A 12,807-nucleotide genomic window follows, 5' to 3' on the forward strand; every position below is an offset into this window, starting at 1 on the left:
TTTTTGAAGTTCCACATAACTGTCCTGTCTCAAGAAGCATCTCCCTTGATAAATGTAATAACTGTGACATCTCCCAATGTGGTAGTCGTTTTATGTATGGAATGGGATCATGCTTGCTGTGCTCAGCTGGCCTATTTACTTACGTAAAACTTTTTTTTTTTAGGTTATACTAGCCAGGAGTTAAGACTTTCGAGGCAGAAAAATAAACAGAAGGATTTTATAAGATTAACAATATTATGTACTATTTGTACCTGTTTGATGGAGTTTCATGTAATTGTTATGAAAGAATTGTTTCATAACTTAACAAATGTTTGTACGATTTGAAACATCAGAGACAAATTAATTTATTGGACTTAATCGTATTTTTATTTTCTTGTTAGGAAGATGATAGAAAGTTTTACACAATATACTATACATTTGAACTTCTAATTTCACCTCCTTACATGATGGAAATGGCTTACTTTGGGACTTCTGTTTTTATTAGAGCCATCTTTTATTTCAGCCAGTTGTCCTCAAAGGATAAGACATTAATTGGATTTTCCAAAATAGTTTTACTAAAGCTTAATTAACAACTGAATACTGAGAGTTTCGGATAGAAGATCTAATTCAGTTTTGTTTGAGTTGCCTCCTATACTTTGAAGCCACAATTTTGCATAAGTAATGCATACTTTTCTAAGAAGGAATCTACTTTGTATATCTTATATCTGTTGAGAATCATATATCTGTGATAATATTGCTGTTAGTGAAGTCTTAGCAGTTTTGTATAACCAGACTTTTTTATTCATAGATCATCTGTTACGTACTGCGAGTCAGCATTCTGATAGCAGTGGTTTTGCTGAAGATTCAACAGATTGCCTATCCCTTAATCATCTTCAGGTAAAATTTTCTACTGTAATAGGCACTATGATTAGCTTCATCATTTTAAGGTGATTTTTCAATAACTATATGTTTTAAGACTGAATCTGTCTAATCTTTATTTTTCAAATGACAGTAAGAGTAAAACTCCTGGGACGTAGATCTTATCTAAGCATTTGACTACAAATTTTAGGTTTCACTTAATGCTTTTCTGTCTGAATATTAAAGAAAAACTTCTCTTTCTTAATTTTTGGACCACTAGTAAACAGAGATTATTTTGATTATTAACCTTTTTTGGTCTGTTATTTTTCTTATTTTTTACTGTCATTGTGTTTCAGTATTTCCTAGTAATTGTTTTGCTTATTTAATATCTAAAATTAGTGTGGGTCTATAACTTGCTGAATGTTATACTGACTTTTCTGCTAGACTGTATTAGATAACCCAGAAAACAGGCATATCTTTATCCTCGAGGAGCTTGTAGTCTGTATGTGGAGTACACAGAATGTATACAAAAAGCATTTAAAACATGTGTAAGCAAGTTCTAAGGGAAATTGCGATGACCCAAAAAAAAAACCCAAAAGAGCCTTTAGGAACATAGCATTTAAGGGGTAAACACATAAGAGACATATGTAAGGAGACTCAGAAAGAATAATCAAGTAGACAGAAAATTGGAGGATGGATGAGAGACTTTGAAAGGAAAGCTGTGGCCGTCAGAGCTGGTGGCTGTCAGGAGCCTTGGGAGAGAGTAGTTCTGATGGGGTCAATGACACAAAATCGTGATTAGACAGTAAAGCAATGGTGAGGAAAAGAAGTTAAAAATGTTGACCATTTTGTCAAATAAGGATGGTAGCTTAAGGGAGGGTGGTAGGTCTTTTTGTCTTGTTAACATGGGAATAACTTAGGGAAGTAGTTCAACTAAGGGATGGAACTATATAAGAGGAGAGTTTGATCTAGAAAAATCTGGGATGAAACTGGGAAATACCCTGGTCCTGGGGAGGATGTGATCAGAAACACAGGTTGGAGGGATTAGCTTTGAATAAGGCACACAGTTTCCTTTCAGAATGGAGGGAAGGAAGAAATGATGGGGAGAGATATGGGGAAGTTTATAGGTGTTGGGGAAGAACCTTAAGAAATTTTTTTCCATTTTCTCTATGAGTCAGTATCATGTGTTAAAAGGAGAGGAAGAGGGTGTTGGAAAGGGGATTTAAGGGAAATAGTGAAGGTCTGAAATAATCTTTATGAGAAGTCAGGGGGAAGGGGTTGCAAACCAGGGGCAGTAAAAATAATTTTGAGCAGTACTGGGTCCACAACCAAGGTGGGAAACGGTAAAAGTATATAAGCATCAGATCAGTTTGGTATTTTGTTAATGATATTTCTTAATTGTTTTTTCCACCTCCCCACCTGTTTTCCTTTCACAGGTTCACGAGTCCTTGCAAGCCATGGGGAGTAGTGCTGATAGTTGTGACAGTGAGACAACAGTCACATCATTTGGTGAAGACCTTGTCACACCAACAGCAGAAGACCACCCCTGTTTTAATGAATCAGTGGAGGAGTCTCTCATCCCCCTTCAGAAAGGAAAAGAGAAGGCAGCAACAGTTGCTGACAAAAGCAAGTCAGATAGCCAGGATTTCCCTACGTGTGAGACCGTTGAGAATACGCAAAATAAACAGTCCACCTGTAGTCCAGGGGATCATGTTACTGAAATTACTGAAATGAAAGAGGATTTGTCTCCAGCACAGACGGTAGAGCTACTGAGGGAAGCAAGTGCTGAAAGTGATGTGGATAAAAGCAGTGAATGTGAATTCACTCAATATACCACACATCATATTCTGAAATCTTTGGCATCTATTGAAGCTAAATGTAGTGATGCGAGCTCTGAAAATGCAACTGGGCCTCCCTCTTCTGTGGACAGAGTTAATACAGCTTTGCAAAGAGCTCAAATGAAGGTTTGCAGTCTGTCTAATCAAAGAATAGGACGCAGCCTGATAAAATCGAAAGATCTGTTAAAACAAAGGTACTTACTTGCAAAAGCTGGCTATCCTCTACGAAGGTCTCAGTCTCTACCAACCACCTTACTGAGCCCAGTAAGGGTTGTGTCCTCTGTCAATGTTAGGTTATCTCCAGGAAAAGAGACCAGTTGCAGCCCACCTTCCTTCACCTATAAGTACACACCCGAAGAGGAACAGGAATTAGAAAAGGGGATGATGGAGCACGATGGTCAGTCTTTAGTTAAATCCACCATTTTCATCTCTCCATCATCTGTGAAGAAAGAAGCAGCGTCCCAGAGTGAGGTGACCCAGTTGGAGGACTGCCATCACAGAAGGACTCCTGCCTGTTCACAGTTTGTTCCAGCACCCATATCTCAGTCCTCCTGCTCCCTTCACTCCGTCCACTCTGAGTGGCAGGAAAGGCCCCTGTGTGAGCACACAAGAACTCTGAGCACTCACAGTGTTCCCAACATATCAGGGGCCACCTGCAGTGCTTTTGCATCGCCTTTCGGGTGTCCTTACTCACACAGACATGCTGCCTACCCTTACCGAGCGTGCTCTGTGAATCCTCCTTCCACCATAGAAATGCAGTTGCGAAGAGTATTGCATGATATTAGAAACTCACTGCAGAATCTTTCACAGGTATGAAAAAAAAGCATGTCTTTATTAAGTGTATCTTTTTTCTTTTATTGCTCCAAGCACCTCTTAATTCTCCAAGAAGCTGAGACCCATCAGGTGTGAACTCCCTGAGCTTATTTTTTTACATGTCTAAACCTGTATCTGTCCTTTTTTACGCTTCCCTCCTGTTTCAAGGGAAAAACCGTAACTAATCCTGAACAAAGTTAATTTCTCTACTGGTAATCTCCCTCCCTTCCTAGAGGAGAGATTTTGCTCATTAGATATCATCCCTTGTTTAGCCCATCTTCTGTCGCCTTTGTCTTAGTCTAGAATCTTGTCAAGTTGTGCCTGTTATTAAAAATCTTCCCTTTCAAAGTCCTTTCTCTCCTCTCTCTGCCATTTGAATGTGTTGATCATCTTTTCTTTTTCTTAAGTTTTCTTCCCATTGACTTCTGTGCCACTATGTTCTACTGATTCTGCTCGTAGCTCTCTGGGCTAAGCCTTCCCCTTCTCCTACTGACCCCTGATGCTGGTCTCCTGGCACAGAATTAGTCTACTTCCACTGGGTTCAAATACTGGGACTACTCCAGAACAGAAAAAGGCAAAAGAAACAGGTAAAGTGTGAATTTGATTCAAAATGCTCAGTATGTCTTGTCACTTTTAAAGTCATCACCCTTAGGTTTATTAGTAGAATGGAAATACCTTTCAAAAACTTTGAAAATAAGTAAGTTGTCTTCAGGTTTGCTTTTCACATTTTCTTTCTGAATTTCTCTCTGAACTTACTTACATTGAGACAATTAAGGAATTGAAGAAAGTATCAGTGTAATGATGACAGGGTTCAACACAGAGCCAGGTGGCCTAGAATGAATGTAATACGTCTCTAATCATCATGAAATAGTACACAGGAAGCTACTTTAAAAGTAGAAAGGAAAGTTGTAACTTTTCAAATTATAGTCAGATATAACTTCTTTTAATATATATGGATTTTAGCCTCATGACAGTTGTCTCCCAGTGGTTTTTAGTCTAACCAAAATGTGCGTGTTTCTTCTTCCTCCTTACAAAATGCAGTTCTGTCTGTGACTGAGATATATACCCTTTCAGCTCTGATTATGTGGAGCTGGGGATTTCCAGGGCCCTGTCCACCTGCACCCTCATAGTATACTTTACTTTCTAGGCCAGCTTGTTCTGCTCTAACTGTGATCTCTACCTCTTGGATGTCCTATCAATACCTCAGCTGACGAATCTCCCCACACCCACCCTACCCTACGCCGGGAGACACATGCTCTACATCATGTGGCCTCTGACCCGTCTCTCTGGTCTCATTCTGTATGTGTGTGCTCTGGCCATATTGGACCACATGCAGGTCTCTAAATAGTTGTGCGTTCTTAGGTATCTGCACATGCCACTTTTTTTTTTTTTTTTTTTTAAACCTGGAAGGCCCTCCCATGCCTTTCTTTGCATAACCAGGTCCTATTTCCTGTTAACGTTCAGCTCAAGTGTCACTACTTTTGGCAGAGTTCACCTAATCTGAATTTTTGTTTGTTTCCATCATAGCACTCCCTGCCCCCTATATTTGATTTTTTTTTAACTTCTCTTTCTTCTTCCTTACACTGTGAGAACCCTTGAAGGCTTGAGAACACCTTTTATCTTTTTATCTCACTGTCTGAAATAGGTGTATACAGGAGAAGCTCCGATGCCTAAGAAGACTGTGGTGATCGCTTGCTACTCTCTCCAGCCTAGTCAATACTTACTGTAATTTCATGATGACATTTACAACGGCTTCTACATTTTTGTTTTGTTTTTGTTTTTCTACTTTCTCAAGGCAAGAGGAAAGTCCTATAAGACATAGATATGAACTATACATGTTCCTTTGCCTCTTCCTCCTCCCAAATAAATTGACTTACACCTGCAGCAGCTAGCAGCAATAGGTATTATTGGGGACTGTTTTTTTTTTTTTTTTTTTATTCCTGCTTACAATGTGAAGAATTTTTTTGTTTTGCCTCAAAGAAAGAAATTGTAAGCCCCAAATTCTGCCTTTTTAACACATTGAATAATTTGGAAGTAGCCACTTTAACATTGATTTTTAATCTTACTTTTACTTTTTTGAAGTACCCTATGATGAGAGGACCCGATCTTGCTGCTGCTCCATATAGTACTCAGAAATCATCTGTTCTACCTCTTTATGAAGTAAGTTCTTACTCAGATCTTTGTGTAACAAAATAATTTGCACGATTTAGAAGTATAATTTTGGTATATTGCCTTTTAGAATACTTTTCAGGAGCTCCAGGTAATGAGGCGGAACCTGAACTTGTTTAGAACACAAATGATGGATTTAGAATTGGCAATGCTGCGTCAGCAAACCATGGTTTATCATCATATGACTGAGGAGGAAAGGTAAAAGTTCATTTTTGCTCAACTTATAATTTTTTAAGCTAGGTTTTGTTTCTACTGCTGTGTACCCTGTATCTGTTTTGTGAACCAGTGTAGATAATGTTAGGCACACACAGTGCTTTACTAAGTGAACTTCTCTACCTTCAATGTATTAAGGAAAAGGATGGTTATAATAAATTTTTCAGCATTTGGGATATTTGTGAGAAAGGATGGAGGAAGAAAGACTGATGTCCTATTGGATTCACCTACTGTAGTTGATATTGTACTAATTTATAGGACTTGCAATTTCAATACCTTCTGTTAGTTTATAATAATGGTCAAAAGAGTTGTGAATAGGAATCATCACCAAGCTGCATTTTTCAAGCTTTGTGCCTGTCACCATACCCGTAGATTTGAAGTTGATCAGCTCCAGGGTTTGAGAAATTCAGTGCGCATGGAACTTCAGGACCTGGAGCTGCAGCTGGAGGAGCGCCTGCTGGGCCTGGAGGAGCAGCTGCGTGCTGTGTGTGTGCCTTCGCCCTTCCGCTCCTGCGCACTCACGGTACGCTGCCCTGACGGTGGTCAGGAGATGTTTCACCGGATTTAGGACACGTGCCTTTAGTGCAAGTCATTTATTTTAGTGATATTAAAAGCATGCAGACTGCTTAAGGAGCTTTCCCACAAATCAGTTGAATGTGCAAGTTGTGCTAATTGTTTTAAATATTTAGTATATTTAGAAATATGTTGAACATTTTTAATGATAATTTTTAATAGGAAAGAGTAAGGGTCAATGTAAAAGTTTAGTGTTTGTAAAGGAAAAACGAGTAAATTTTCATGACTAATTTAAATTTTAATCACTGAATGTAACTGCAAAGAACACAAACATATATTTTACTCAGTCTTTTTTTCCTCCTTTCTTGCCTTTAAATAACTGTCCTTTTTAAACTTTTTCTTTGTTTTGGATTCTTTTCCTTTATGTTTTTTACGATATAAAGTGAGATGTTTAGATAGGAAACATATATACAATCAAGAGAATGAAAAGAAACACTGTCTTTATTTTGTACCACTTTTCATACTTCTAATGTTTCTTTCCATGAAGTTTGAGCTTCAGTAGTTATATTCTTATTCTTGCCAGTATCTTTGAAGTTGTAGAATATGTTGCTTTGAAATGGTGAAATAATGAATTTTCCTCTATTATTTAATACTTTAGTAATGCATTTGATTTTGTTAAAAATAAATGGATATGTACACATACACATGGATATATATGCACACATGGAGTACAATAGAGTAAGAGTGTGTGTATACACACATATATATGTATAGCATAAAATAAGAATATTCTGTGGCATTAATGAATATATTTTCCATGATTTGGATCTGTCATTCTGAGAAAGATGTGTTGGTGGCAGCAGAGAATCAGAACATCCTCTGTGCACTTTGTATCAATTTTCAGTTGCAATAACACATTTTATAGGATCAGTGACAGTTGAGGGTGACCTAGGTGACATAAAGGGATGCTTCAGGGCACTAATTAGCCAATTTATTATCAAACTCTTGCAACTTGAAAAAAAAATACATACAGATAAAAATATAAATATTGTTCTTACCTTTTCAGGGAATGTGTGGCAGTAGAAGCGCTGATAACTTGTCATGCCCTTCTCCATTGAATGTAATGGAACCAGTAAGCCTCTCTCCTTTTAAATCACTGGGGAAAGGAATGATACAACATTTCATAAACATGCAACTTTCCTAGTGTAGATGAAATGTTTTTTTATTTCTTTTAAATACAGAATTTGATAAGTTACAATTAAATAGATTGGAAGTGAGTTTGACGTTTCTAAAAGTCCATTGGTATCTAAATCACTAGAAAGCCAGCTTAATTGCAGTAGTGATTTATCATCTTTATGACCTAAAGGAAATAATGTCCCATAAAAAGCATTTAATTTTAACTCCAGGAGAAATGTGCTATATTTGAGACAAATTGGTTTATTTGGGGCAAAAGCATTATGAGTAACTATTTTGTTTTTCACTAGTTACTCTTCCTTACAAGTAATTTGGACACCGGTGTGGTAACAAGTAAAATTTCATCCTGCTGTGTATTCTAGTTACCAGTTGTATTGCTTGGTCTCACTGGGAATTTAAATTTTACTTGCTCTTTTTGCAGATGAAATTGAGTAGTCACTAAATTAATGAAACACATTAACTGTACAAGTTACATGATTTTTGGCAGTAATCACAGCTAGGCTTTAAGACTTCTTTTTAACTACCAATCTTAATTTCAAGAGAGAAGAGTAACAGTTTTTCTGATTTCCAGGTCACTGAGCTGATGCAGGAACAGTCATACCTAAAGTCTGAATTAGGCCTGGGACTTGGAGAAATGGGATTTGAGGTTCCTCCTGGAGAAAGCTCAGAATCTGTTTTTTCCCAAGCAACATCAGAGTCATCTTCTGTATGTTCTGGCCCCTCTCATGCTAATAGAAGAACTGGAGTACCTTCTAGTGCCTCAGTGAACAAACCGAAAACTCAGTCAGTGGCAAGGAAGAAAGTATTCCGAGCATCGGTGGCCCTAACGCCAGCTGCCCCTTCTAGAACAGGCTCTGTGCAGACACCTCCAGATTTGGAAAGTTCTGAGGAAGCTGAAGCCTCTGAAGAAATCCCAGAAGTCACAGGACCTAAATCTGAAGTGGAAGAAGGACATGGAAAACTCCCAGTAATGCCAGCTACTGAGGAAATGCATAAAAATGTAGAGCAAGATGAGTTGCAGCAAGTCATTCGGGAGGTGGGTAAAATCTTATGCTTAATTCATTTATTTGGAGATGTGTATTAGAAGAGATTTTTTAAAAATTATTATGGTTATAGTTGTGTATCTTTATAGGGTACATGTGATGTTTTGATGCAGGCACACAATGTGAATTAATCAGGGTAATTGGGGTATCCATCACCTCAAACACTTAAGATTTCTTTGTGTTAGGAACATTCCAGTTCCACTCTTTTAGTTATTTTAAAGTATACCCTAATTTATTGTGATTATAGTCATTTTGTTGTGTTCTCAAATATTGTTCATTCTGTCTCATTAACTGTATTTTTGCACCCATTAACCATCCCCACTTTATCCTCTTCTCCCTGCTACCCTTCCCAGGCTCTGGTAACCATCATTCTACAGAGGAGATTTTATTTGAATGTTAATTATTTATAAGATATTTTTTTGATTCGCAATATTTTGTAATTGACAGAGAGCTTTTAGATTCTTTCCCACTGATCCAGTTAGTGTCTATTAAGATATGTTTGTAATGGCTTTTCTGCAAATTTCATACTCCAGTGTGAAATAGTTGCAATTTTCTATTCACTACGGTGAAAAAGTGTTTGTAGTGCTCGAAATAGATAAACATGTGACAAACTCTTTGGACCTCTTGTTCCCAAGAGGGATTACAATTGAGATTTCTTCCAGGATTAAAAGCTGCATTTTATAGTTTCAGTTGACATGAGAAATTGATGTTGTGATTTTAATAAGTATAAAGAATTTCATCTCCTTGGTTTTTGCTGGGTGGAGAAGTATAGAAATTATATCAGTTGTTCAAAAATTGAAGTACAGTAAGAAAAGGGGGTGATAGCGGTGTGAGAACCTGAAGCATTACCATAGTTCTAGATTACCAAAACTGCAAAAATTTAGGAAAGTTAGTCAAAGGTTAATAAAATTAGTAAAATAACTCTTTTTAGCACTAAGATCAGGTAATAAGGAATAGTATGCGTCATTTACAAAGGGAGAACTCCTTTTTAATGAGCCATCATTTTTAGCTACATGATGGTAGCTTAACAGTACATTGAAAATAAATACTGTCAGTCCTCTTGTAATAGGATACATGTGTTCCTAAAAATCTCTGTGCCATACAAACTCATGCAATAAAAACCACAGGGTTTATGGGGAAAATAGAATTACAGGCATAACACTTATAACTTTGTCAGTGACACGTGAAAAAGACAAAAGATAGAAACCTAGTGAACACAGTAGCAGTTTTATGCAGTTGACCCTTGGTATCTGAGGGGAACTGGTTCTAGGACCCCTGCAGATACCATAATCTGTGGATGCTCAAGTCCCTTGTATAAAATGGCGTAGTATTTGCATATAATCTGTGCACACCTCCTGTATAATTTAAATCATCTCTAGATTCCTTATGATACCTAATACAATTTAGATGCTATATAAATTTTTAAAATTGTTACACTGTTATTTTTTATTTCAAATATTTTCTATCCGCGGTTGATCGAATGCACAGGGGGAACCTGAGGATATGGAGGGCTGACTGTACCTGTTAAATGGTTAAGAAATATATAAATATTACAATAAATATGGTACTTTACCTTAAAAAAACCCTGAAGTTTGTGGAATTGGGCTTTGGAAATGTTGTAACTTGTGAGTTACTGTGAAGGAGTGGAAGGAGGGTGAACTGAAATCTGACAGAAAGTTTTACACCAGATGGGGATGGGTGTGGCTCATAACAGATAACTGAGATAGCTGGTAGATGTTTAAGGTGTGTGCATTTTGTGTACTATGTTCCTAGGTTCATTGGAGTGCAGTGTTCTGTATTCACTTAGTGTTTCTTGTGGATGAAATTGCATGTAAGCAAACATGAAATTTGCATTATATGGAAGTTGTTTCCTAATATTTCAATCATGTTAAAACAAATTCACATTTTCAAAACTAGTGTTACAGCAGACTACATGACTGCGTGTCTGTAATTTATTTTCATGACATGACTCTACCAACTAAAAGTTTTAAAAGTGTAATTCTATAAATTTATTTGTCCTACGAATGGAATTATTTTTGTAAGTTGGTTGTGGCTGGCTAATGTCTAGCAAACTCTGTACATCCACTCTGCCCAGTCTGGTGTGCCTGTGATTAGTAATCCTTTCCTGTTTACATGTTTTATATCAAAGATCAATTTTTGAGTGAAATTAAATAATTGTTCTTTTCCATCCTACATTTGCTAATTGAGGAAATAGATTTTAAGGTAGCTTTTTCCCCCTAGAAATTTGATGTTTTTCTTCCCCTTAGCTTGCTTTAGTTTGAAAATTTCGCTTGAAAATTTTATGTTATTTGTTTGGTGCAAATACTCCCTTTAATGCACATTGAATTCTCATTTTTAAAGTTATGATGGCCTGATATGTGCTTTAAGTAATTTCCTGGGAATAAAGCATTCACTTTAGACCATAACATTGATACTTTGGCTGTCAAAGCATAGTATTGAAAAAAGTCAGTTGTTCTCATTAGGCTTCCTTGGTCCTAGAGAATTAATCATTCATAAGAACCTTCCATTAAATATGAAAGCTTTTATTATTTGCAGACATTTAAACTGACATGCAAGGCATATGTTTGGAGAATTTTTCAGAATTTATTACTAAACCCATTAATTACAAACTACTTGGTTCAGAGTTTGGCATAGTTTGGAGGAAGTTGGGTTTAACATGTACTCTTTTACTGTCTACGTAGAAGGGCTTACCAATCAAAATATATAGAGATCAAGGCATAAGAGGAATATTATTGCACTAAAGAAAATAAATTCTTTTGAAGTACTTTAAAAGCACATATTATTAGATAAATTAGTTCAATGCCAGTTATAATTTTAAAAAATTGTGTTAATATTAGCTCAGTTGCAGTGGTTTTCTGTTAAAGTTTGTTTGCAAGGTATTTAAAATTCAGAATAGTTTTTATTCCATTCATTTCAAATTGCTAATCTTTTTACTTAAATATACGTGGTACTGAATTCCAGTCTTTTTTTAAGCTTAGTGTATCAGTTACCAAGATAATTAAATTAGATTCTGTTTTCCCAGTAAATTCTGAGCCCTTAACCCCATTAACAAAGCCTCCATTTAAGAAGGCAAGATTTAGTCTTGGGTTGAACAGTTTTGCAGGTGAGGATTAACTCTGTTTGCCAGGCACTTTCAAGGAAGTTTTCTCATTGCATTCATGGGCGCATGAAAACAATAATATCTGTCAGGCCGTTGTTTCTTTCATTGCACCATAAGTGAGGTTTTTAAAAAGAGTGTTTTCATCGTTTATAATGTGTTAATACAATAAGAATTCTTTTTTTGAAAGGGAACATTGAAAGAAAGTCCTTTTAGACAAACATTTAATATACTCATTCAGTACTAAATTTTTGTCAGATTAAAGATACCCCTTTTCTGTGCACGTTACGAACATTGTAGTAGGAAAAAAGTACACCGTCTTAAAATTTGCAGTCATCTGTGATGCATATGATCAGTGGCCTGAAACTGTTTACAGTTACTTTAAAAATGTATGTATATGTGTAAATAAATAGTACTTAATAGAATGAATGAATATGTGCCCACAGAAGCAAATTCAACAGAATTAAATGTCAAAGAGTAAACACAGATTGCTTTGTGTTTAAAGGGTTCTTCTTTGTTTATTCAAGTGCCTAGACTTGGTTCATGCCTTTCAGAATCTTTATTACAGTACATCTGACATGTTTTAAACATGTATTTTGGTAAATACACAGCTTGCCCATGTGTGCTTATTGAAACTTTTTTTAGTGATCACTTAATATAACGGCTGCCACACGGTAGGCACTCACTAGGTACACAGTAAGTGGATGTGTCGCCCCACACTTCAGACGTGCAGTCAGTCTTTTTGTATTGTCAACAAGCATTCCCATCTTAATCTCAGGTAGTCTTGTCTTCAGCCAAGACTGAAACTAGACCCCCACCTCTCACCTCTCACAAAAATCAATTCAAGGTGGATAACAGACTTAAACCTAAGGCATGAAACCTTAAGAATTCTAAATGAAGATGTTGGGAAGACCCTTTCAGACATCAGCCTAGGCAAGGAATTCTTGAAGGAGAACCCCAAAGCAATTGCTGCAGCAACAAAAATAAATAAGTGGGATCTAATCAAATTAAAAAGCTTCTGCACTGCCAAGGAAACTATCATTAGAGTGAATAGACAGCCCACAGAATG

The 12,807-nt window shown here is 36.6% G+C and overlaps 1 protein-coding gene across 1 annotated transcript in view; it reads left to right on the forward strand.

Moving 5' to 3' along the window:
- Window positions 1-12,807, forward strand: part of SSFA2 (sperm specific antigen 2) — a 50,539-nt gene that overhangs the window by 20,252 nt on the left and 17,480 nt on the right. Inside the window, exons 10-16 of the mRNA XM_012651201.1 lie at window positions 788-876; window positions 2,274-3,485; window positions 5,571-5,648; window positions 5,728-5,855; window positions 6,243-6,393; window positions 7,450-7,515; window positions 8,149-8,613. Of these exons, the coding sequence (XP_012506655.1) occupies window positions 788-876; window positions 2,274-3,485; window positions 5,571-5,648; window positions 5,728-5,855; window positions 6,243-6,393; window positions 7,450-7,515; window positions 8,149-8,613 (2,189 nt within the window). The remainder of the gene's footprint in view (window positions 1-787; window positions 877-2,273; window positions 3,486-5,570; window positions 5,649-5,727; window positions 5,856-6,242; window positions 6,394-7,449; window positions 7,516-8,148; window positions 8,614-12,807) is intronic.

This window comes from Propithecus coquereli, unplaced genomic scaffold (genome assembly GCF_000956105.1).
Source record: "Propithecus coquereli isolate 6110/MARCELLA unplaced genomic scaffold, Pcoq_1.0 Scaffold35, whole genome shotgun sequence".
NCBI classification, from domain to species: domain Eukaryota; kingdom Metazoa; phylum Chordata; class Mammalia; order Primates; family Indriidae; genus Propithecus; species Propithecus coquereli.